The sequence below is a fragment of the Pituophis catenifer genome, unplaced genomic scaffold, assembly GCF_029215685.1.
Source record: "Pituophis catenifer annectens isolate HBS135680 unplaced genomic scaffold, rPitCat1.0.hap2 SCAF_13, whole genome shotgun sequence".
Classification (NCBI taxonomy): domain Eukaryota; kingdom Metazoa; phylum Chordata; class Lepidosauria; order Squamata; family Colubridae; genus Pituophis; species Pituophis catenifer.
In genome coordinates this window covers 14,515,338-14,541,636 of record NW_027256893.1, presented here as the reverse complement: position 1 = coordinate 14,541,636, position 26,299 = coordinate 14,515,338, and the positions used below count along the sequence as shown (strand labels likewise).

Here is a 26,299-nt window from a genome sequence, read left to right as displayed (position 1 = left end):
ATTCCCCACCTTCCAAAACCACGCCGCGTATAAGTAAAAGCCACCGATGAAGCCACGAACGGGGCGACGGAAAAGGCTTCCAAGAGAGGGGCAAAAAAAAAGAAAAAAGAAAAGAAACAGGCACCCGTCGGGGACAGTCGGGGTCCTTAAGCCGAGAGTGTGGGAAAGCCGGGGTCCTGTCGGCGGAGCCTGGGCGGATGAGGTCACTCTTTGTGGCGGCTGCCGTTGGCAAGATGGCGCCGGTGTTGGCAGAGAAGAAGCTGCTGGAGCCGGACGGGCCTTTGGCTGCAGACCTCCCCAGCGAGGAGGAGGAAGGCCAGAGCCTCTGGTGAGCAGCCGGGCAGGGGCTTCAGACGGCGGGGGGAAGGCTTCGGGGGGCCTGGGCGTGGGGGGGTGGGTGGGGGACGGCATTGCATCCTTTCCCCCTCGCAGGTGGGAAACGGCTTTGCAGGGCCGGTTGAGGGGCCGCCGAGCTCGGCTTCAGCCAAGGGAGCCCCGGGAGGTCCGTTTTTCCCGGCGAGAAGGCTGAGCTCCGCCGCCCTTGGGAGGGGCGCCTCCTGCAGCTGGGGCCGCGGGGGGGAGCTTGCCCTGCCCGGAGGGTGGAGTGGGGGGGGGCTGCTGCTCCTTCCCTGCAAAGCCGACGGTGGGCGGCAGCCTGGGTGCTACTAACTTAGGGGCATGAGGCAACTACCACACCCATCCTCCCCTCTCGCCATCATCCCGCCTGGAGGTTGGGGTGGGGTGGGGGGGGGCAGGTGGATGAGAGCCTTCGGGGAAGCCTCTGCCTGAAATATGGGGCTCCTGGCGCTGCATCTTCCCTGCTTCCCTTCCCTCCCTCCCTCCCTCCCTTCCTTCCTTCCTTCCTTCCTTTCTTTGGGGGATGCAGAATGCTCTTTTTTTTTTTTCCTGCACCCCAAACAGTTGCTGGTTTAAAATTGCCTGGCAGCCTCTGTTTTTCGGGTCTCTCTTAAGTAGGATGCCTCTAAAATATTATCTTTAATACCCAGAGCTTTAATCCCTTGCAAAGGAAGCGGACCTCCTCCAGCTTTGACATGGCAGTTTTGCGTCTCACTGTCTCCTTCCTTCCTTCCTTCCTTCCTTCCTTCCTTCCTTCCTTCCTTTCTTTCTTTCTTTCTTTCTTTCTTTCTTTCTTTCTTTCTTTCTTTCTTTCTTTCTTTCTTTCTTTTTATCACTAGCATTTTGTTCCTCCCTGCTTGGACGTCTCGATACAAGCAGTTTTCCCTAGTTAGCCTGATTTGTTAGGATGCTTGGCTGGCGTTGCTTTCTATACTGGTTTCCCTAAACCGCCTCATGGCGTTTTCCGCTTTTATCAGTGGGCTGCTCTTTATTTTCATTGATAGTTCCCTTGGTAATAAGTTTGCTTTGTAATGAATGCATGCTTAACCGTGGCTTAAGGAATGTGTGAATATTCTGAACTCTTTGAGTTGCCATGCATTTTATTTAGAAGGAGAGACTCTTACCTCTGGCTTGTTTTGAGTTTTGTGACTCACTACTATAATCTGTTGTGAAAGAATGCTCTAAAATATGTCACATGGTGAGAATAAACGCTTTTTTGGTTTGTGTACTAGATTTAGAATGTTTCTAAACAGTTAACAAATGTCCAGGAATTTTTTTTGTTTATTACACTCACAATCCTTTCTGTATAATTGAAATATTGCAGGTGAATAGGTGAATTCCTGCAAAAGGTAGAGTCAGGCCTTTGACTCCTGGTACCCAAGCCTTGTGGGGAGCAACTTTCCATATTATATGCAATACATAACCTTTAGTTCCTTATTTATTAAATTTGTACAGCTGTCCATCTCATGTTGTGTCATGTTTATAATGATTGATCTCAAAAAACGTAATATTGCACTGTTGGTTCATACTCAAAATCCTAGTATTAGTTCAACACTAATTCATAAAAGGCAGGCTTTCCCTAAATTTGTCTAAAAAAAAAATGTATGGTTGTAGTCTGATATTATAAGGCCTAACATGATTGAATGTAAATGTAAAATATAAAAAAAAATTTCTGACCCAAGGGTTTAAATATTTATTTACTGTTTGGAAATGACATTTGGACATATGAAAATCATAGAAAGCAAAAAAAAAAAAAAAAAAATGCTGATTCATTTTTTTATAGGATGGACCTTCACTTCTGGTTTTGTTTTGTTTTTTGTCACTCATCCTGTTCTTTTGATATGTATCTTTCATCCTTGACTAAAAATAATGTTACTTCAATGCAGGTTATCAATATTGAGTGAAGTCTCCACCCGCTCAAGGTCTAAATTACCATCAGGCAAAAATATTCTTGTCTTTGGTGAGTATCAGTGAATAGCTATGGGAGGCTTTTGGTTCTCCAAGAAGGTTAACTGATGAAAGAAAAAAGCCATTTAATTTGGACGAAAGCCTTGGTTGAGAGATTGAATATACATTAGCCAGGCTTCACATGGTCTTGTGTGCATTTTGTGACATAAGGCCTCTAGTGCTTCTTATAGACTTAATGGGATTTTTTCCCCCAGTTTTTCTTTTCGAGAAATAATGTTTCCTTTTTGAAGAAGAAAATGAAAGGTAATTGATACTTAACAAGTTAGAAAGTGGAGGAAGCGTGCAGCAGACTGGCACCATAAAGAGGCCTGGCTTTGTTTAGCTGTTCTCTAAAATGAAATGTTTCTTCAGCTGCTGTGAAGGTACATACAACTTGTCAATTCAAAGGCATGATGTGTTTTTCTGTTAAAAGATTATCTTCCTATTTCTTCTCTTCCTTGCAAACATACTGGCAGGTGATGATGGCTCTGGTAAAACAACCCTGCTGACTAAAATCCAAGGAGTAGAGCATGGCAAGAAAGGAAGAGGGCTGGAATATCTATACCTAAATGTCCATGATGAAGATAGAGATGGTAAAGTCCTGGTTTTACCTGCCTTTCTTTTGCCTAAAGTTCAAGGCCAGCTTACCTCAAAGATGTTATTGTCAGAAGTTTAAGTGCCTTTATTCTTTTCACTTTCTTTTATGTCTGGTTCATTCTCTCTTTTTTCCTTTGATGCCTACATTCAGGCAATTAGCAAGACATGCTATTCCCACCACAAAATATGGCCCTTAATGATCTGTTACCACATTTAGTACATTCTGCCTCATCATCTCTGTTAGCATTTTTGTGTGTGTGGAATGTACCCCCTCCACTTTTCACTTAAGTCTGGTTTCTGTCCATTTCTCTATCCTGTATACATTTTTCAGAATCCTCCACAGCCATTCTCCTGACCCTCTTGTTGCTCCGTTCGTACAACCTGAAAGCTTCCTTTTTGACATTCACTCGTCCAGCTTCACTGCTTTCAGAATTACTAGATCCTTTTGTCCTTTCTGCCCTGTGCATTTAAAATTGCTCGTCAGAATGCTTCAGCTGCCCTACTTTTTCTAAGCTTGTCCTCAGAACTCACCTTTGAAAAAAGCTGAGTACTGCAGCATTTCCAAATCTGGTACACTCTGGATCATCCTTGTCTTCTGTGACCACAATAAACACAAGCGGATCTAATTTAATTTCCCAAAAGATTAAATTAAAAGTTATGCATAAATAGTTGTGGTTTTGTGAATTTTGTGATGCAGTTCTCTAGTCATAAACTGTAAAAACGAGGGAGCTGTCTGCCTCTAAATATGCTATTCAAATAAAAGGCACAACATTTAAGAAACATTCCTTGCAAAAGTCATGAATCAGGAAAAACACAGGCACTGGTGAAATGCTCATGGAACTTCTGAAAATTAGTGTGGAGCTAAGCATGTATACAAAGTGATGCAAATTGTAGCAATAAACTAAGAAAGACGAAGCAACCGAAACCAGAAGATTTATCCATCCATTTATCCAGATTTATCCTTGCCAATTTGGAAAGACCATCCTAGTATTTTTAGGTAAGAATGTCTGAAATAGCTGCACATTCTCGTACTTAGTCAGCCTCTGCTTTTCTCCTCTTTATCTCATTGATGCTGAATTCTTGTTTGTAGTCTCCCTTGCAAGCAAAGTTGTGCTATATTTAGTGCTGGCTGTGCACTTGGTGCTTTAGAAGTTGTCAGTGCCAAGTATGTTAATGGATGCTATATCTTTTAATGTGAGAAGAATTTCCTACTTAAGAGGAATTGTCTCCTTTGCAGATCAGACCCGCTGTAATGTCTGGATTCTTGATGGCGATTTGTATCATAAAGGTCTCTTGAAGTTTGCTGTGACAGCAGAATCGTTGCAGGAGACTCTCGTAATCTTTGTGGCAGATATGTCTAGGCCATGGACTATTCTGGAATCCTTACAGAAATGGGCAAGTGTCTTGCGGGAACATATTGATAAACTGAAAATCCCACCGGAAGAAATGAGAAACATGGAACAACAATGTAAGTTACGTGAGGCTGACATTTCTTTAATGTCCGTGCACTTTATTTAGAAGAATGTCCGTAACTATACTGAGCCAGGCCAAAAGTCCATTAACTAAGCACTGTCTACCTTACTTGTCTGCTGCAGTTTGTGTTTGAGTCTCTTTGTTTTAAACAGCATTGCTAATTATGTGGATTTTGTAAGGGAACATGTAATTTGTACTTGTTCATGTAATGAAGAATTGGTCACCCTGGGAAAGTAGGTTTGTAAATAAATAATATCCCTGTTCCGTTTACAGTACAATTAAATAAATGTTGGAATGATATAGGTAGGGTAGCTTTCATGAGTAACCTTGCAGAGGTTTACACTATGAATGAGGGCATAATGGGTTAGATCTAAATTTGATAGTGCCTGGAGTAGAACATTTAACAGTGATGGTTCTTGAGTTAGTCATTACAGAGTTGCTTTGTTGATGAAATGGATTTGTTTTAAGCAGGATTGTGTCTCAAAAGTTCTGTGGCTTGTAAGAAAAACAATAGATGGATAAAGCAATAGCACTTAGACTTATATACCGCTTCATAGTGCTTTACAGCTCTCTCTAAGCATTTTACAGAGTCAGCCTATTGCCCCCAACAATCTGGGTCCTCATTTTACTGACCTCGGAAGGATGGAAGGTTGCCTTGAGCCGGTGACGATCGAACTAGCAGTGAGCTGAATTAGCCTGCAATACTGCATTTTAAGCACCATGCCTCTTAAGATCTAAATATCTTAAGCTAGAGCAAGCTTTCAAGTTGCTACTTTCTTTTTAAGGAATATTTGAGAAAAAAAGCGACCATGGAATACTGCTTCCCAAAGCTGCTTTTGTTGAGATTGAAGAGAAATTGTTTCCCCCAGTTTTGACAGAGGGAAGTCCTACAAAGCTGGTGCCAAGACTTCATGCATTTGCCCTGATTTTCCAGGAAGTCATCTTCAGCTATCGATAGTCAAGTGTGATTTGATGTTTGCCTAATACTAAATTTAGACCTCATTTTCCCTTCCCTGTTTGCATTGCTGGGCGTCTTGCTTTAATTTTAATCTGTTTCTGCAGACATTGATTCGTTCAAGTATGGATTCTTGGCAGCTCTTGTGCAAAGCCCACTTAAAGTATTTTCAGATTGCTGTGTCTTTGTACAGGTAGTCCTCGATTTACGGATCACAATTGAGAGGTCAAAGTTTTTGTTGCTAACTGAAATGTTTGTTAAGTCAGTTTTGCCTCATTTTACGACTTTTTACGACAGTCGTTAAGTGAATCTTTGCAGTTGTTAAGCTAGTAACACGGTTGTTAAGTGAATCTGGCTTTCCTGTTGTCTTTGCTTGTCAGAGGCAGAGATGGTCTGGAAGTTAATTCATGGCAACTGAACTTTTTTTCTGTTTTGGTTTGAAAAGGTTTGCTGCTTAGTCAAGTAGCTTCTTCAGTCTGACCGAAGAAGCTACTTGGATAAGCAGCAAAATGTTTCAAATCAAAAAAGAAAAGCCAAGCTGCCATGATTCAACTTTCAGACAATTCTACCTGCATGATTGAGTATCTTCATTGACAAGCAGAGACAATGGAAAAGTTTGTAATTGTGGTGGTCCGCCAGCAGCTTGTGGAGCTGACAGCAGAGTCAGACAGTGAGGAGGCTGGGGAGGACCATGGGCCAGTCCTGAAGTCTCAGGAAGGCCCGGACGAGGGCTTTGCGTCAGAGGCAGAGATGGGGCCAGGGCCATCTGGGAGTGATACGTGGATTCCGGAGCCTCCAGAGTCAGACAGCAGAGAGGCAGAAGAACAGGAGGAGCCCGTTCCTAGTACACGCATGCACAGAGCTGCCAGAAGGCAAGAGCAGCTAAAGCAAAAGGGATGACTCGGGAGTAAGGCCAGGAGATGATTGGCCCCTCCCATAAGGCTTAAAAGAGCAGCAAAGACTCTTGGGCTCTTTGTAGGAAAGCAACATTGCTAAATCTGTTTCTATTCGGCGTCTCTTGTTTCTGAATTTAGTGGGGCTTTGCCAAGAAAGGCCTTTGACAGGGTGCCAAAGAAGATAAAGGTTTATGATAAGCAATTAATTTGGACTAAGCTAATAGTTTTGTTTGGGACTAATTGTGTCTTGTAATGATTAAGTCAGTCTAGGTCACAACAGTAAAGTAATATGATTGCAAGTCTCAGTCGCATGATGTCTTGCTTATCAACCACCTTGCTTAGTAACAGTTGTGGGTCCCAATTGTGGTCAGTTAGTGAAGACTACTACAATTCATGCAGAATGAATTGATAGTTAACGTGCACCTGGTGAATGCGATTGGTTTATTTACAGTTTTTTAAAATTGTTGAAGAATGCCCTGAGTTTCAACTTACTGGTTGATATATCTTCTAAATTGCGTTTCTGAGGATTATTTCAAAAGCACAATGATGAATTTGCAGTCCTCAAAGCTCACTTCTTACAATGGGCATTGAATGGTGCTTGCACTGAACTTTAGGAACTGCAGGGATGAAGATCTGCGTGGCATTGACTCGATAGAAAGCCACTGTCCAAAATCAAATAGTAGCAGCATTTTCAAATAACCAGTTTGTTTCTTTATTTATGACACACATGTATGCCGTGTAGTGATGATCAGGATAATGGTTGATTTATAAAAAAGCAATTGGGGCTGTAGAATTGTGGAGGTCCATCAGTCAAGAGAATCATTTAAAAACATTTTTTAAAATACCATCTCTTGTTAGAAAAACAATGAGTGTGTCATCAGAATTTCTATTCCAAACATTTGGGCACTGTCATCTTTTTCAAGAAGTATATTCTGGCAAGCACCTTCCACTACTTGACACAAACACCTCTGGCCTCAATGTGACACTGAGCTCATATTATGCTGGTGGTGGAAAAAAAATCCTTAAGGTTTCCGAAGCTGTATCATGTGAGTTTATCAAACCCATAAATAATTTCAAGTACAGTGGGTCAAAGAATCCCTTTCTTCTGCCAAGAAGTTATGTGCTGTGGATTGTATTATTCCACATTTATATGGAAACTTAAATGAACATGTCCGTTACAGCAGAAAAATGCCTGCGTTTGGAATTTTGCAAAACACACAAGTCATTTCCCTGGATGTAGTAATGATTGTTGTGGATCTGTGCCCGAAGTGAAAGTTTCCAAAGCTATTGAAAAATGCAAGAAGATGAATGGTACTGGGTTTTTTTTTTCCACCATAGAAGGCAGGAGTTCTTATCTTACCTAAGGAAGCAGTCATATAAAACAGCTGGGGCAAGACTTGCCATAAGTGAAAGCTGCTCAGAGTTGTATGCAGGTGACATACAAATGTAATAAATGCAGTTGTGCACAACTGCCTCTCTTAAAAATATCAGCTCCTTCAATGTTGAGCAGTTTAGAGATGAAACATTTGGCATGCTGCAGATGTTTGATTTGCCTGGCTCTTGGTAAAACAAAATTTGACTTGACCCCAAGAGTCTTCAAGAATGGATTGAGCTAAAACTCCATACAAATGGATTTCAGTGACTTAAGATGCTTCATTTGTGCTGTTGGAGTTACTAATAAATTTGCACCCTCATTTGATGATGTACTCACTATTTGGGACATTCATCTTCTAAGGCAAGATATTTTTGCGTTTTATCATGTAGATCCGTGATGGCAAATCTTTGGCATGTGTGCCACAGGTAGCACGTGGAGCCATATCAGTGGGCACGCGAGTGTTGCCCTAGCTCAGCTCTGGCGCGAGCTAGGTGGGACCGGAAGTCGGGAAACGGGCCATTTCTGGCTTTTGGGTTGGTGGGGAAGGCTGTTTTCGCCCTCCTAAAAAGGCTCTGGAGCCTGGGGAGGGTGAAAAACGGGCCCACTGGGCCATCGTGCCAAAAGCGGGGGGAGTGCGGGTGGTGGGGCGCATTGAATTATGCGTATGGGCATGCGTGCACGCAACTGCCCCGCTCCCCCCGCTTTTGGCATGTGATGGCAAAAAGGTTAGCCATCACTGATGTAGATGATCTCATTAAATAGAAAGGATGGCATTTTTTGGAAGGGTAGTGTTCACCAACCTTGACAATATCTGCAACCATTGGGATATTAAATGTAAAAGCTAGGAGTACAGTTTCTGAAAGCCTATTAAAAGAAGCCTTGTTTTCGGCACTTCAGGTCTTTTGAATTTTTAATATGCTGAATTCTTGTAGGGTTTCCTCTTCCAGAAAACCTGGCACAGATACAGCTCTCCCCCCCACCCCCTTTAGCTGTCTGTAGTAGTTTACTGAAAAAGCCTTAAAATAATGAAGCCTTGAAGTTTCAGAGTGAGGTACCCAAGTCCATTTTAGAAAAACATTTTTGTTTTGAAGAAAAACTGTTTCTACATTGTGAAGGGTTCTTGGAGACCTGGAAGATGAAGTGGGATAATTGGTAAACATATTAAAACCATTTTGAGAAAAAAAAAATGGATGGTGTGTTTTCCCCCTTTTTTTTACAAGCAGGTGCTTTATCCTAATTTTTGCTCTTTAATTTCAAACAATATCTTTTTTTTTTTATAAAGAACATTTGAAACAGTAGCTACAGCTTTTAACATAAAAGACATTGTTTAAAAGTAAGTATATGTTTTGTTGTAGTTGTGAAGATTTTTCAAGAATATGTAGAACCAGAAGGAGGTTATCAGGGATCCCCACAAAGAAGAGGTCCATCAGGGCAAGATGAGGAGAATATTGCTCTCCCTCTCGGAGAGAATGTGCTGACTCATAATCTTGGGATTCCTGTGGTGGTAGTTTGCACAAAGGTAAGCTTGAAGTCTCACTCATTGGCAAACCCAGCCATCCCAGTTATACAATGGAATTGAATCTTGTTACTTCAAAGAATGAAATCTGATTTGTGGGGAAGATGGTTTTTCCCTCCCTCCCTCCCTAATATCTTCCTTCTTTCCTCTTCTCTCATATCATCTCCCTCCCTCCCTCTTCTCTTATATCCTTCCTTCCTTCCTTCCTTCCTTCCTTCCTTCCTTCCTTCCTTCCTTCCTTCCTTCCTTCCTTCCTTCCTTCCTTCCTTCCTTCCTTCCTTCCTGTTTCTTTAACATTAACATCGGTAACGATACCTTGAGCACTTCTGCATATTCTTTTTGATTTCAATAACTCTCACATTTCCCATTCTCTAAAATTCCAGGAAGAACATTGAGTTCCGCCTGCTTCCTTTTTTTTCAGGCTTCCCTTTTGTTTATGCTAATTTTAGACTAATCTGCCAAATATTAGAAATCACAGAAGATCTCTGTTCTAAATTTACAACACCACGCAGCTGAAGTGCGATTAAATAGCAAATCAGATTTAAGAAGTTGCATGTTTTTGTATTGATAAATCTGCCATGGATGCAACATTTTCAAACAGAAAAATAGTGGAGAATGTTATTGTGTGTTTGTGTTATTTGTGTACATTGCCCTGAATCGTATGTTGATTGTGTTGGTAGCTATGTGAATGGACTAAATGAATAAGTACAATTGAAACTTTCCCCTTAATAGCTTCAAAGTTTGCTCTAAATATTGATCTACGCAAAAGTCTGTCTTCCACGCTCATTTTATTGTGTAGCAGATTTTCAGAACTCTTGAGATTCCTTTGATTTTTTTTCCAGTGTGACGCAATGAGTGTGTTAGAAAAAGAGCACGACTACAAGGAAGAACACTTTGATTTCATTCAGTCGCACATTCGTAGGTTCTGCTTGCAGTGTATCCTTTTTCTTAAGCCTGAAGTGGTATATTAAAAAACTACTTTATAAACTTGAAACAATGTTTAACGTGAATCCAATTCGGTTCTTTGTTTTGTTTCCACCATTGAAAACATCTAGGTTACATCTATGTTTCATTTGCCTTTCATGAGCACATATTCAAATTTAAAACCACAAAGGCCAGCTGTCAGGGTTCCAAATAATAACCCCAAAGCAATCAAAACTCTGAGGCCTGGAGTTTCCTCAAAGAATATATTTATTTGGGATATTGGCAACGGCTGGTGAAAACCCGACTCTGAAGGGCCCAGAGTTTTCCCCACTCAAAGTCGAAAGTCCCCGCCCTCCAGGTCATATGTCCATCACATGGTCCAATCAGGTCATAGTCCCAACTTCGGCTGGCTTTGGTCCACGCCCTTCCAACATCTGGTAGAGCGACCTTGGTTCCCACGAGAAAGAAAGTTAATTTGGCTCCTTTAGGAACGGTTGTATTTCTTTAAACTGCTTTAGGCTTCTTGTAATATTTTTTTTGAGTTTGAAAACTTTTAACATTTTCATTTCTGTATTATAACTACTCTCCTTTTCCTTGGGCTTTTCCTTGGGCTTAAAATTAAAAGGATGGACTGCTTCAAATCATTATCATCAATACACAGTAAATAAACATATGGTGTCGTAGTAAAGTTTTGGACAGGTGACCAATGCTTAGCTGTGTTACTCTCTCATAGAGCTTCTCTGAGGTAAAGGAGAAAGCAACAACATATACTGTCTTGAATGTCTGAGATAAAGGCAGGATATAAAATTAGTAACTAAATATATCATTTAGAAACAGGTACTTACTTTTGAGAGACTTAAATGTATACATTTAGCACTTGACATTCACTTACTCTGCTTGGAATTTTCCTTAAACGAAACGAATAGATGGTGCAGCCTTGATCTATACATCCGTTAAGGAGGAGAAGAACCTCGACTTGTTATATAAGTACATTGTACATAAAAAATACGGCTTTCACTTTGCAACCCCTGCCTCAGTGGTAGAAAAGGACGCGGTTTTTATGTAAGTTGAAGGGCAAAATAAGCATCAAAAGGCTACTGTAACTGAAACACAATATTTTTCTGGCTTGGTGGGTCAGGGGAGACGAAACCTACCTAAAAGGTGCAAATATCTGTCTCAACTCTTAATAGAAATCTGTCTTGAGTAATATTGTCTAAATGGAATTCATCCTATAATCCTATAATAATTTGAAGAGCACCAGTTTGCGAAAGTTACATACTCGTGTTTTTTGGACTATAAGACGCACCTAAATTTAGAAAAAGAAAACAACAAAAGTTTTTGGCCTACACGTGCCCCATTTTCGGCCTGTTTTTGAGGCTTTTTTGGCCCGAAAAAAGGGTCGAAAACGGGCCCAAACCCTCAAAAACGGGTTGAAAAAGCCCCAAAAACGGGCTGAAAAAAGCCTGAAAATGGGGCATGAGGAGGCCAAAAAAATGGCTGCTGGGTGGGCGGGGCTTCGGCAATATTCGGTCTATAAGATACATAGACATTTTCACCCCCTTTTGGGAGACAAAAAAGTGTGTCTTATAGTCTGAAAAATACAGTAGTTTTTCTGCTCTGTGTAGACTTAAGTAACTTCTTGGGATTGGTCTTTTCTGGTTAGCATTTCATCTTCATGCCTTTGGCTCTTTTTTGAGAAATGTACCTAGCCTCTGAATTCCCTTTTCTCTGTACCTTCCAGAATTTCCTTTGAAAATTGTTGAATTTCAAAGGAGGGTGGTGCGACACCCCCCCTCCCTCCCCAGTGGCGATAAGCACTGAAATTAGTTTCATTCATTTTAATCATGAAATAAAACTTCCTACTTCCCAAAACCTGTGAATGAAATTATTTACAGGTGTGTAATAATTTCATTCACTGGAGCCCTCCTCTCCTCCCTGCCCATCAAATAAATTGTCTGCCTCAATTTACAAGCGTCTCTTTTCAAGGGGGAATAAAAGACAAGCAAAATCACGCCTTTATGTTCAAAACGCATTACTGAAAAAAATGCATGAATGGTAATTCTTTCCCTAGACCTGCTGGCTGGGACAATGAAAAGAAAATTGCAATCCTGCATGAGAATTTCACAACAGTGAAACCAGAAGATGCATACGAAGACTTCATCGTAAAGCCACCTGTAAGAAAGGTACAGCTTGCTTTGAACTCTGCTCCACTATCCTTCATGTGAAACTAGCTGCTGGTCATTGACACCGAAGTTCATATTTTAAATTACAGTAAACTTTTGTTTGGCATCATTTAATGCGGAGTAGTGAATCTGCTAACTATTCACTCATGAAATACTTGGAAAAGTGCTTCTTGGGACTCCGTTGATTTAACAAAGAGCACTTATAAAAAAACAGAATGCTACTTTTCACCCCAGGCAAGGAGTTGTAATTTGGTATGGAAAAGACCAGGATAAAATGGATTGGATCCAACTAACCATGAGTGGAAGAGTGTTCTGAGACATAGAAGCCTTCTGAGGAGGCCTTTGATGTACGTTTCCCCTGCCTCAGGCACACAATTTTGCAGGAGGAACCCAGAAGATATTTCCTTCTTAACTGCCTAAGTTTATCAGCCTGGCAGCCATCTTTGTAGCCCATCAGCATCTAACGTGTGCAGGCTGTGGCTGCTTGTGCCTATACAGTCTAAAAATGCTTGTCCAGAAATGGGAGTTAGTCCCTACAGTTCCTACACTCTGGCAGCAGATCAAGGAAGCTGATTACTCCTCAGCTGTATCTGAGAAAGTCGCTCTCTCCGTGCGGTAAGAGAAGCCATCGGCTTCTTTTGCATATGGAGAAAAGGAGCTTTTCCCAGAATGGAGCTGTGTTCCACCCCTTTCCATGCACAGAAAACGAGGGGATATCATTTGCAAAGGGTTGTCCTTGCAATGTCCACGGGCCATCTCCAGGCCTTCTTATCTGTATTGATTTCAGGCCAGAGTGACTGTTCAGCAGGACTTCTTCTAACCCAGGGGGTCAGCAATCTGCGGCTCTGGAGCCGCATGTGGCTCTTTCATCCCTCTGCTGCGGCTCCTTGTCTGCGGTCGGCTCCACAATTGATAGGGCTTTCAGTTAGGACACGTAGAAGAAAAAGGAAGCCGCGCTAGGAGGAGACTCTATGGTGGGGGAACCGGAGGCTTTGTGGCTTTGAGTGTTTAAGGTTGCCGACCCCTGTCCTAACCCTAAAATACCATGCTAAGAAAGGAAGTGGAAGGGAAAGCGCTACCATAGCCAGAAATTTGCACGCGGCTCGCCTCTTTCTGCAGTTTCCACAGGGATGAGTCTAAATTTGTACGGGTGGGAGGGACACCCTTGTGTATTGTTTCTTTCCTTGTGTGTGGGTTTTTTTCCTAAGATCCAAACAGGTGTGCGCATCCACATTTCTTGCATTTATTACGCCAGATGTTGAGGTGTATAATAATCTCCCTCCGCTCCTCCCCCGTGACTCCTCTTAATGGAGATAATTTCAGATAACTGAACATCTGTTTGTGAGAAAACCCTTTCCCCCCCTTTTTTTATTTCCCTTGTCAGTTAGTTCATGATAAAGAGTTTGCGGCAGAAGATGAGCAACACTTTCTGATGAGGCAGCAGGTAAGTGGAAAAAAACGCTATTTTCTGTTTTTGCTTGTCTCTGGGGCTTAGGCTAATTTAAAATAAGGTCTATGCATCATGAGGCTTTGGGTCTCAATGCAGCCTCCTAAGTCTCCCTTTTTGTAGCCTTTGCATCCCTTTTTGATCACAATTGCAGAAAACCATCTTCATGGTTTGCTGGCAGGTAAAGCTCAAAACATTTAAACCTATATCTAAAAATAAACTTTCTCAAATTAGAAGAACAACATCTTGGTCTTCTCCACATAGCATTGACTACTTACCGTGTTTTCCCGAAAATAAGACCCTGTCTTATATTTTTTTGAACCCTGAAATAAGCGCTTGGCCTTATTGTCATGTGCTCAAAAGCCCAATTGGGCTTATTATCAGGGGATGTCTTATTTTGGGGGAAACCGGGTAGCATTATTATCCTACCACTACAGACCTGAATCCACCTCTTTTTTCCTGTGATAGTAAGTCTTCAATGAATCCCCAGTAAGCAGAATCCTTGCCTGAAGGACCAGGGTGTAAAGCTCCAAGGGAGAAAAATAATTCCCAGAATTTACACGCAGAGCAAAAGCGTAGCTTTCTATGTTTTGCATGGTGACTTTCTCTCAAAACAATTCTTGGAATTGTAGTTGTCTGTTGCAGTGAAAGAGATTACTGTGTCTGGTCTAGTTCGTGGATGAGCTGTTTCCTTAGGATAGTTTTGAACTTTAATTTAGAAATACTGCTTTTTTTTTTTTCATTTGAAACTAGAGACTCTGATTCACTCTTATCAGACATATATAGCATAGTGCACAATAGTCACCCTGATGCTGTTGAATACATCTATCACTCCTTCACTATTAACTGTGCTAGATGGATTTGTGTTCACAAACATCTGGAGCGCTGTTCATTGTGCCTCCATAAGTGAGTGAGTGAGTTTGTTTGTATCCTGCCTGTTCTGACCTAGGCTCCCTTAAAAAAAGAAGCAGGAATTGGTCCCGGCAAAAACCTCTTTTATTAACACGACTGTGAATTACTTTCATTCACAGTCAGCAAGGTTTGTCCAAACAGTTTTTCCAAGGAATATTTCTCAACACAACTTATCTCGCTTGGCAAGCTGCCACGTAACTTACTTCCAAACTCCAAGAGGAAAGCAAAGTTTGGCACAGAGTCTCTTGGAGGCACGAACAGAACTTTTCACTCTTGAAACTACCGAACGAACGAATTGTTTCCTGCAAAAGCCCCCTCCCCATTCGCTCTTCTTTTGTTTGGAGGGGCCAATCATCTCCAAGGTGTGGCTTTACTCCCAAGTCGACCCTGCTTTCTTAGTTGTTCTTGTCTTCTGGCAGCTCTGGGCATGCGCACACTGGGAACGGGCTCCAGCTGTTCCTCTGCCTCACTGCTGTCTGTCTCCCTTTCTGCCTCCGACGCAGAGCCCTCCTCCGAGCTTTCCCCAGCCCCCAGGACTGGCCCACGTTCCTCCCCAACCTCCTCACTGTCTGACTCTGCTGCCAGTTGTGCTGGCTGCCGGCAGGCCACAACACTACCTTTATTATTTTTACAAATAACTCAAGGCAGCCAACATATTGAAAACTCCTTCCTCAGCCCAAGCAACCCTTGTAAGATTAGAACTAGAACTAGCCCAGCCTCCTGGTGATTGGCCCTAAGTCATGCAGCCAGCTTTTATTCCTAAAGCGGGACTAGAACTCGGAGTCTCCTGCTTTCTAGCATTGTGCCTTGAGCACTAGGTTGGAGTTAACAGCCACATCATCTCTCCTCTTTTAACAATATAAAATCTCAGTAGGAAAAAAAGCTTTCTAAAATATAATGCTGTATTGTGGTTCTTTGGATAATCAGTTGACAGGACTGTAACTTTTCTTTCAGGCATTCCTTGCCAAGCAGCCGGCAACCCCTACCAGAGCTTCTGTGAGTATACATAGTTAAAATCGGTTACATTCCATAAGGCAGTATAATCAGATAAGAGAGAAAAATATGAAGAGTAATCCGCCAGTGAACGTCTTGTGAATGTGAAATTGTTTGACAGATGATTGCGCTGCACCAAGGGAAATATGTATTTTATTAATGACTTCAATTCGTCGTCGTACACAGCTTTTAAAAATCATAAACGGGGGGGGGGGGGGAGGTGGTATTTTGCAAAAAGATGGCATCAGTAAACCACATCCTGTTGCTTTTTATTATTATTTATTATCCAGGAATCTCCTGCCCGTGGCCCTTCTGGCTCACCCCGACCGCAAGGCAGGACAGGCCCTGCCGCCGTCCCCAGCGCCTCGCCAATAGCATCTGTCAAGAAGCCAGATCCGGCTATTAAAAGTATGCAGTTCACCTTACCAATGTTTGTTTCTTTTTGAACTTTGCCTGGGTGCAGCCTTTTATGGTCTCTTGTTTCAAAGGCTATGGGGATATTTGGAAAGTTTTTTTGTGAACTGCTACAGGGATCATTAGCATAATGAAACTTGCCATTGTGAAAAAAGTATAATCTCTTAAATGCAATTTTTAAAAAAATCTTTTTCAATTATAGCGTTAAAAAAATCCCAAGTCTCACCACCTGCTTTAATCCTTCATTGGATATGGGATGTAATAATTAGAGGTGTATCTTCATAATACATCCATGCCCAAGCAAGAAGATAAAAACGTTTTAGAAAAGCTAAGATGGTTTTGGAACAATAGTGGATCTATAGCTAGAAAAGGCAGCAGATCCCTCCCCACCTCAAGTATCTAAGCTTATGTTACTCAAATACAGATATAGTGAACTATACCGAAGCTATAGTAAAGTAGTATGTTTAGATGAAGATATTATGGTTTTATTTGAAAGCCAGTGTAGTCTACTGGTCAAAGTGCTGGACTAGAGATTAGAGGAACCAGGTTCTAGATCTCCCTTAGGCCTGGAAGCCATCTGGGTGATCTTGGACCAGTTATGCCCTTCTTAGCCCAAAGCAGCATTGGGGCCTTGTGAGAATAACTCCCATGTTGCATCATGCACTTTTCTGCAAGAAGTCGCTCTCATGTAAAAAGAAAAGGATGTTGCAATGAAATGGGAAAATGGGTAACAAGATCATTGTCAGTTGAATACACAGATACACCATTTTGCGGGATCCAATCTGGGTCGGTCACCAGGACCAGAGGTTTTAGTCTTCCAAGGTTTCGGACTCGAGCTCAGGGGCACATCCTCAGGGAACTTCACTCTAGCACAGTGTTTCTCAACCTTGGAAGCTTGAAGATGAGTGGACTTCAACTCCCAGAATCCCCCAGCCAGCGCTGCTGGCTGGGGGATTCTGGGAGTTGAAGTCCACCCATCTTCAAGCTACCAAGGTTGAGAAACACTGCTCTAGCAGAATGTAACATTCTGGTCCCGGTGATCGACCCAGATTGGGTCCTGCTGTAACATCATTCTGGGATACGTCTATTTGCCTTCAGACAAATTTTTCCGTATAATAACCTTTGACATCAGAAAGATACCAGTGTCGTGGTTTTCTTCTTTTATTTCTCAGCTTCTGTTTTGAAAGTCGATTTCTTTTAAGGGTCAGTATCCCACTTTTGCCCATTTTTGGTGTTTGCCTCTTCCTCCTTAGACAATGCTGCAAGCGAAGGAGTGCTAGCCAGTTTCTTCAACAGCCTCTTGAGTAAAAAGACAGGTTCTCCCGGGAGCCCTGGTGCAGGAGGAGGTGTGCAAAGCACCGGCAAAAAATCAGGTACTGTCCAAAAGAAGCCGTTTCTCCGTAATTTAATCGGGCCCATTTACATGCAGTACTTTGTAATCTGTGATTTTAATCAGGGTGGATTTGATTCAAATCAAGTCGATTTAAATCATGATTTAAATCACTAGTAAAAAGGCTTGATTTAAATCAACTCGATTTAAATCATAATCTTTAAAGAGCAACTGTCATCTCTGTCAACCCTCCTCTGACCCGCTGTTGACTCACCGACAGTCCCATTCACTTTAGTGGGATGGCTGGTGATGCGGTAGTGACCCAACCAGGTGAGGGATGTGGTGGGCAGCAGGTGAATGGATGCCCGCTAACAGGCGCTGCCATGATGGATCTGAAATGACAGGTGCTCTTTAAATGTAAGGACTCATTCTTGCTGGTCGTTAGAATCTTTGATATTATTATTATTTGCAAACAAAATGAAGGTTTCCTATTTAAGCTTGCAGAGCTTGGATTCATTGAATTGAGTTTACCAAAAATGTAAATATTGCAGAATATACAGCCTCATGCTACCTAACTAAGCTCCATATCATGCTGAATAAAGTAAATAATTATTTAATTGTATCTTAAATAGAAAACTATCTTTAGATAGATTTTTTACTCCAAAAGCATTTTATTAAAATAAATTTGATTAAAAAAATCCGATTTAAATTTTTAAAAAATCAGATTTTTTTTGATTTTTTTCTATAAAAAAAAAAATCGATTTTTATCCATCCTGGTCTTTAGTTGATTTTCTACATACGTATACTGTGCCTTCCTTTTTTTATAGGGCAAAAACCTGTTTTGACGAATGTCCAAGAGGAGCTGGATAGAATGTCTCGCAAGCCAGACTCGGTAGTAACAACCAACTCCTCTCTGACAGAGAACGAAGCTTGAGAATCCTTGAACCTCCATATGTAAATGACCAAATAGTGATGTACATTGACCTGATAACACCAGGAGCTTCCTGCTGTGGCAGATGCTATCAGTTTTTTCTTGGGGAAATGAAATTTAACCTTCATTGGCTTGTCCCGGTGTCAAGTGCACATTCAGGAAGTTTTGCGTCTAAATTTCCTCTGTTTTACGATAACCATTTTAGAGTTTAAATAGGGCATTTCTCTTAATTTGGTTGCAAGCAATAGGGAGAAGCGCACAGAAGCAAGAGGTGGAGTTCCTGCTGAAAAGCCACGAGCTGCTGCTGGCACGGAGGAAGCGCCAAGTCCTCTCTCTCTGTTTTTTTTTTTCCAAGTTAACCGGAGTTGGCCATGAAAATGCGTACTTGTGTTTGTAGAGGGTGCAATGTAGCAGAATGTTGGTTGGATGATGAGTGTGTGCAAAATGCAGTGTTTTGAACGGATAAAGGCAAGACCTGATCAATAGAAGCGAAAAAGCACGTTGGATGTAAATCAGATAATCATGTCGGGAAAAATAAAATAAAATAAAAATGCCTTTGCAATTGGGAAACAGAAAATACGAGCATCATGGGAACTATTCCAATGGCATTTTTTTTTTCCAGTTCTAATAAGAAGATACATAAAATATGGTGGGTGCTCTTTTTGTCATAACTGACACGGGGAGAAACTTGTTCAGACCAAGTGCCTGGCACAGTGTGAGATGTGTCTTCTCGAAGGTGCTTGAACCTCTTGTGCACTATTGTACAAACAGTGTCTGTTTAATTTTTTTTTTTTTTAAATTTTATTTTAACCCGGTAACTTTGATAGCTGGGTTGAGATTTTGCATCCTTCCCCCCCCCCCCGATAACTTTTTCTTTTTCTTTTCTTTTCTTTTTTCAATACCAACCATCTGGCCTGTTAAAGAGGAATGAGGGACATGTCATTTCTCTGTAATGAAATGGAAACGCAAATCTTTCTTTTGTATCCAAGAGTTAATTGCAAAGGTCAACACTGATTTTCTGCCTTAAGGCTTTAAAAACCCCTATGGTGAGTTTGGGGTAGCCTCCAGAATTCTTGTTCCGGATTGGATTTTAACAAAGGGTTGTAGGTATACGCAGAAGAAAAAACAAATGCAGACTTACGTGACTTCATTACATTTGTGCTTTACCCCTTCGGTGTTGCCTTTTCAATGTGGAAATGATTTTGACAGTTGGCCCGTTGCTGCTCAGATGAGTTCCCTTAGCCACTTGGAGTAAGACTCCCACAGTTAACCGAAATGGCACTTTTGAGTTTCTGTACAATTTATTTGACAGAGAAACAATAACTTATTTGTACCAAACTTGTTTGTAAGCAACACATTGGAGGGATATACCACCATGGATTATGCAGAGTTTACTTTGTATTGATAAAAAGGTTTTTGTGTTACGTTAAAATCTTGTTTCCGAATAGAACCACCCTAATATTTATATACCTATATCTATATATATTGTTATATATATGAAATAAATTGACCACTAACACATTACTGGATGTAATTGCAACCCACGTGTTGTTAGAGAGAGAGGCCATTTCTCTTCGTTTTTGTAAGTCTGTCTAATGCTAGCTAGAAAACTAAGAGTATTTACTTGCATTAACAAAAAGTATGTTTACTTATGTCAGTTACATTTTTTTTTTTAAAAAAAATACATGTTCAACTACATTATAAAACTCAGTTTTGCCCAACATTACCTGGCTCTTAAACTGAGAAGTTGTGATCAGGGAATTTGCTGTGTTTTGGCTGCCATTACAAGCCAGCGTAGGCTTTGTTATATCAGGGATCTCCAACCTTGGCAACTTTAAGACTTGTGGATTTCAACTCCTAGAGTTCCTCAGCCAGCAAATCAAAGCTGGCTGAGGAACTCTGGGAGTTGAAGTCCACAGGTCTTAAAGTTGCCAAGGTTGGAGACCCCTGTGCTATATTGTAAAATTAGCCTCATGCCATCCCAATAGTTGTAACTCAATCTGTCCTCATGGCAGCGCCTTTTAAGTAACCTATATACCCTATTCAGTAACTACAGTTTGGTGCCCTTTATACATGTAGAACCAGTGAGTGTTTTGAGATGATTGAATTTATGCTTGGATCTAAACAGATGGGAGTGCAACAGCTATGGGGTTGTTTTTGATGGGTTGGCCATTCCGAAGGATGATTATGGCAGCCGGATGATTTCATGGAATTCTGGAGAATAAAACCTTAAAATCAAACTGGGTTTGGGGAAAACACAACAAATTACTTGCTGCTGTTCTAAGAGAGCGCTAGTTAGGTCTCGAGGCCCAACTGGTCTTATTAAACATTTTGTCATGCACCAAGATAATTTACTTTTTTTTTTTTCTTTGAAAGCTGTAGACAACAGGATTTTTAAAATTTTTTTGCATAAAATGAATCTTGGATTTGCAAAACAAAAAAGGTCAATAGCATATGACTTTCCAGTTCTACAAAAGATCATTGGGACTCAAACAGAATTTGGAATGCCCCCCCACCCCCCTATTCTTCCACTTTGCAAGTGAATGCTCCTAGTTTTTTCAAAAGAAGGAAACTGTAAGTGATGTGATGTTTGTCAGTTGCCAAAGTCTAGCAACTTTGGAAAGCTGCACCATTGTCTTTTCTGGTGTTCTCAAGCATTAGAACCAAAGGCCAAATGCAAAACAGCCTTTATGTTTAAAAGTACCATTAAGATTTTTTTCAGGATTCACTTTTATGGAAGACTGTTAGAATTACTACCTGGCTCTATTTATATTGCATATAATAATTGCATCTGCTGTTCACGTTTAAAGTAAAGTAATAATATATTGGACTTGAAGATAAGGCAAATATAAATCAGTTAAGGATTGGCCCGCCATCCAAAATTCTTGTTTTATGCTGCTTGATTTTTAAGTTTGCACTTCTATTGGCATTTTAAAACTCGTTTAAACAGAACTTGTACGTACGTATTTAATTTAACACATTGAAAGTGACTGAACTTAACCATACCCATACTGTAAATGAAAGTTCTCTCTCCTGTATTCAGTTTATTGATGTTTTTAACTTTTCAATGGAGACTGCAGATGTATCCAGCACAACCCTTAGTCCAGTTGTATGGCTTTAACCAGGTGCAGTCCTGTGGAACCTTGCTTTCTAGTGCTGGCGAAAATGAGGACATGTCTTTAACGGCTTCAAATAAACACCAACCAAGACGATTTACCTGTGTGGAGTCACCTTTTCTTTTTTCTTTTGGCAAGGTGGGCCATTTTGAAGAATGATAAATTGAAGCAAATGAAGTTTTGAACTCTTAAATATAGAGATGATCAGCTTTTTTCTTTGGGCGGGTAAATTTTCTTACCTGTTTGCTGAGAACGTAGAAAGGACTGTAACTAAGCAGCCGAACGACTGAAAAAATACTGTCTGAAATCCTAGAAAGGCAGACTCATTCCGCATACCAGGGAAGGGCAGTATGCAGATGATGTGGTCCCCCAAACTGAGAACATACTGTCTGAAATCCTAGAGGGGCAGAATCGTTCAGCATACCAGGGAGGGGCAGTATGAAGTTGACATGAACCCCCATCACTGAAATCCTTTAGTCAAATGAATGACTAGTTTTCAGCCATGATTCCCCCTCCCTGACTAAGGATACTAAAAGTGTCCACTCTTAAAATCCCCATCCCCACAAAAAAGTGCACAACTATTGTTGCTAGTTTTCAAGTGCATTAATTCATGTCTTGGAGGGTTTGAAAATGAGAATGGTAACTATTCCTGCAGTCTCCCTGATCCCATTTCCAACTTTTAAAACAGACCAAAAAAAAATGGGACAGTCATGCAGGTTTCTTGACAAATTGCAAGCTGCAGGCCTATAATGTGCTGAACCTCGCTTGGTGAGTGATAGCTTCATAATCTTCTAAAATGTAGAAAAAATCCTATACTTTCTTGAATGGGCATCAGTGACTATTTTGGCTATTTTTCTAAGTAAAATGAATGCAATGAATTGCTATATTGCGTAGAACTTAAGGGGCCCTTAGAGCAGTGTGTCTCAACCTTGGTAGCTTGAAGATGGGTGGACTTCAAACTCCCAGAATCCCCCAGCCAGCAGCGCTGGCTGGGGGATTCTGAGAGTTGAAGTCCACTCATCTTCAAGCTTCCAAGGTTGAGAAACAATGCCTTAGAGTGTTATCTTCCAGATGTCCGTTTTCAAGATCCATCCCAACAGAGTGATCCTATAATAGGGATAGGATATTTCAGAGGCCCTCGCTGAAAGACATTGGAGGCTCAGACCTGGATACTGGATTAACCTTTTCAGTAGTAGCCCTCTGCCTCCCATTTAGCTGCACCAGGTGGTTTTTTGCAAAGTGATAAAAATATTCCTAAGGGAGCATTTGGATTTAACTTACAGACCTATGAGTTTGTAGCTTCATCATTTGTTGGTGTAATGGATGTATTTTATGGTTCTATTAATGTTTTACTCAAATGCTGTAAGCTGCCAGAATTTGAAGAGTAGGCAGCATATATGGTACATTTTGGTAAAGATCCATCAACACACTCCCTAGAATAGCTCTGAAGTCTTTAAAATCTCCTTAGAAAATAAGAATAGTAAGTATCTGTAACCTGGTCCTTTTTTTGACAGATTATCATCCAAATAATTCTCGTTTTGTCACTAGCCGCCCACTCACTCATTCTAAGTAGTCCTATTTTCTTCCCCGTTTGAGGGGCCATTCATAATATACAGTTGATATTCCAGATACACTTATCAATTGCAAGTTAGTTCCTCATGTTCTCTGCAGGGTATTTTAAAGCAAGCTGTGGGGGAAAGAATCTGTTCAAAGAGGCTGTGCGTTTAAAGAGAAGATGGTTTATTCGACTCAAGATGCGGTAACGAGAAGCCATCACATTCATTAGCAGCATAAACCATCTTTTATTGGAACAGCATTTCAAACGTCATTGCACTGGAGTGTTACAAATTGTTTTTCGAGAACAAAACTGAACGTAAATTGATAAAACATACAGCTCCCTAGAATAGGAAATCCAAGCCCAAACAAAGAATGGTAAAAATGGTTTTAAAACACTTTTAATTGGTTTTTTTTTAAATGCTTTTTAAAGTTTAGGTTTATTAGTAACTTTTTTCTTTTGTTATTTCATTGAGCTGCCAGAGTCACGTGGGTTTGGGTATAAATCAAATCAATAAAACCACAACAAAACGTGACCTGCTCTATTTTGCCGAATTGAGTATGTCTCATGCTGTAGCTTGTTCTGTGCATTTGGAGACGTTTGATGGCAATACTGGCCCAATATTGTCAGGGCGCTGAGCAATATTTGGAACATCTCTTCATGTTCAATCGGTTGTCCACTCATCTTAAAAGCTGCCAAGTTGGAGAAACGCTGTCGCATGATTAGACTGTGCTACCATATCCTCCCTCATCCCAGTCTCGTAAGACTGTTACGGATGGAGCTGCTTTGTGCTACTTTGGGGCACCGCTTTGTAAGGTGGCTGTGATTTAAACCGAAAGCAAAAGGTAACAAAACCTTCGGCATCCACTTTCTAAGATGGAAGATGATAAAATCTAACACGGAAATTGATAGTGAACGTTGTGCCTGGTAAAATGCGCTCTCAGTAAGAAGGGTTAAATTGCAAATTGAGTCAAAGGGCTGACTTTAAAAAAAATAATAATTAGCCATTACCACGGGAAGGCAGTAAGAAAGAGAAACTAATCCAGTTTCTCAGGGGAAAAAAAAGTGTGACACGTGAGCTGATTCCTGGAAAGGGCCCAACCAGTTGGCTTTCAAACCACACTGAGATAAGAGGTGAAAACAGTTCCTCAACCAGTTTCACCTTGACTTTCTGTGTATGTTTACTGTATTCAGAACTAATCACACTGGGCGGAATGAACTGATTGTATTATAGCTTTATCTTCCTTTTAGCATCTAAAAGTCATTTGTTGTTTCTCTTTGTGGTGAATTTACCGGGAAGACCGAAATGCTTAGAAAGATCTTTATAAGATGCCTCCCATCTTGTGAATACAATCCCATTTCTCATAAATTTTGGGCCCAGCATGCAGAATGAATAGGTCCATTCATTTTCATTGATGCAAAACAAAACACACACCCACCCAAAAAATCCTGCCTTGTAATCTCGTTTCAGAAACACAAGAAGGGTTTTTTTTTGGGGGGGGAGGGTCATTTTTAAATTATTTTTTGTTACCCCTTTTTCCCTTTTAATGTTAGTTTGTATTTTAATGTTTGACAATGAAATCTAATATATTGTAAAAATATAGGAAGCTTTTTTGCAGTAATTTTATTAAGGATATTAAATAAGTAAATTATTTAATTATTTTAAAATATAATACAGAAATACATCAAGGAATATAGCTATGTACGTATATATATAAAAAAAGTACAGAAATCCCCCAAACAAAAATTCCACATCTTTCTTTTTAATTAACTAATTAAGGGTTTGAGGCCTTTTTCAAAATTGTTTCTAATGTTTTGTCTTCCTTTTTTTTTTTCTTTGAAAGCACTTTAAGTGGTTAACATAATCAAAAGCAGAATTATGGCCATTAAAAGTGAGTAGTGAAATTTCTTCTGCAATTTAATACAAATGGCCTTAATGAACATTGAAGGACCAGAGAAAAGAGCTAAGGAAGTTCTTTAAATTGTGCCTTTTTTTACAATCCCTGTGAAGTGATAGCTTTTTTTTTTTTTAACCTTAGCCTCGCATCACTTACTTGCTTTCATCTCATTTCAACATCCAGCTGCAAGAGTTATTTTTGTGGATTTCCAAGTTTGGGGACCTCTGCTTTAAAGGAAAAACAAAGTTATTTTACTAGCAGCCCATACATAGCTCTAAACTTTTGTGGGAGAGAAAAAAGGGAAATATATCTAAGACCAGAACAGTGAATGTGACATTGATCATGGTGGTTGACAAGGAGAATAAGTCGGTTTCCAACCTTGGCAACTTTAAGACTTGTGGACTTCAACTCCCAGAATTTCCCAGCATGACTGGCTGAGGAATTCTAGGAGTTGAAGTCCACAAGACCGCTGGAATAGGTTGCTAAGAGGCAAGGACTTGACACACAATTTATTATTACTACTAGTTCACAACAATTTGAAGTCACCGCTGCCAGGTTTTTTTAAACTGATGTAGGCCTTCAAATGCATCGATTTCTTCCCAAGAACCTAGGACCGTGATGGCGAACCTGTGGCACACGTAGCCATATCGGTGGGCACGTGAGCTGAGCTCCGGCGTGCATGCATGCACCGGCCAACTGATTTTCAGGCCTTCTGGGCCCGCCAGAAGTAGGGACTGGTGGGACCGAAAGTTGGTAAACGGGCCGTTTTTGGCCTCCGGAGGGCCTCCAGGGAGGTGGGGAAGGCAGTTTTTGAGAGAGAAAAATGGGCCCACTGGGCCATCACGTGCCAGGAACCGGGGAGCGTGTGCACAGGACGCATAGAATTATGGGTGTTGGCATGTGAGCACCTGAAACCCCCCCCCACTCCTGGCACACAATGGCAAAAAGGTTAGCCATCACTGACCTAGGATGTCATAACGGAGTAATACACACACACACACACACACACACACACACACACGCAAATCCAAGTAGTGTGGCCTTTTGCAATTGACAGGAAGAAATGTTGTCAATTCCCTGATTTTCTAAGAGCTGCCCAAAATGTTTCAGTATGGCTCCCAGTGTGTGCCCATAACTACTGGCACAATTTATGCCATAATCTTTCAACTTCTATATTCAGATCTTGATATTTTTTGATCTCCTCCAGTTTTTTTGTCCTCCGTCGTCCTATCCCATGATATTGCCACATCAATTAACCGTACTTCCTCCTTTTCAACCACAATTATATATGGTATGTTATGAGTCAAGCCTTTTTCAGTTTGTATTTGGAAATCCCACAATATTTTAACTTTGCTCATATTAGGCCATCATGGCACAATTTTGAAACATACGTGTCCTTTTGTCTGTGTTTGTTCTTCCAGTAGCCTTACATGGTTAGGGTTTTTCCATCTTCTTTAAGATGCCCCTATTAAAGGAGCTG

General features: G+C 40.8%; 1 protein-coding gene and 1 long non-coding RNA gene across 2 annotated transcripts; one reads left to right on the top strand and one right to left on the bottom strand.

Annotated features, from left to right (window-relative positions):
• The first annotated feature begins 197 nt into the window (after positions 1–197).
• On the top strand, positions 198–21,462 carry DYNC1LI2 (dynein cytoplasmic 1 light intermediate chain 2). The gene is made up of 13 exons (XM_070952660.1): positions 198–328; positions 2,244–2,317; positions 2,781–2,897; positions 4,139–4,369; positions 8,956–9,119; positions 9,959–10,052; positions 10,967–11,102; positions 12,112–12,223; positions 13,608–13,667; positions 15,537–15,578; positions 15,866–15,983; positions 17,243–17,362; positions 18,147–21,462. Exons 1-13 carry the CDS (start codon positions 198–200, stop codon positions 18,251–18,253), a joined length of 1,506 nt encoding a protein of 501 aa, XP_070808761.1. The 3' UTR covers positions 18,254–21,462.
• LOC139323346 (uncharacterized) lies at positions 15,765–26,299 on the bottom strand. The gene is made up of 4 exons (XR_011600983.1): positions 26,211–26,299; positions 24,976–25,043; positions 19,392–19,542; positions 15,765–15,953 (listed from the first exon to the last, which is right to left on the bottom strand). It is a non-coding gene; the product is annotated as an uncharacterized lncRNA (long non-coding RNA).

Coding starts and splice junctions, on each gene's coding strand:
- DYNC1LI2 (XM_070952660.1), top strand. CDS start 198: ATGAGGTCACTCTTTGTGGCGGCTGCCGTTGGCAAGATGGCGCCGGTG. Junction 2,318..2,780: donor CAAAAATATTCTTGTCTTTG/GTGAGTATCAGT, acceptor ACATACTGGCAG/GTGATGATGGCTCTGGTAAA. Junction 15,579..15,865: donor CAACCCCTACCAGAGCTTCT/GTGAGTATACAT, acceptor TTTATTATCCAG/GAATCTCCTGCCCGTGGCCC.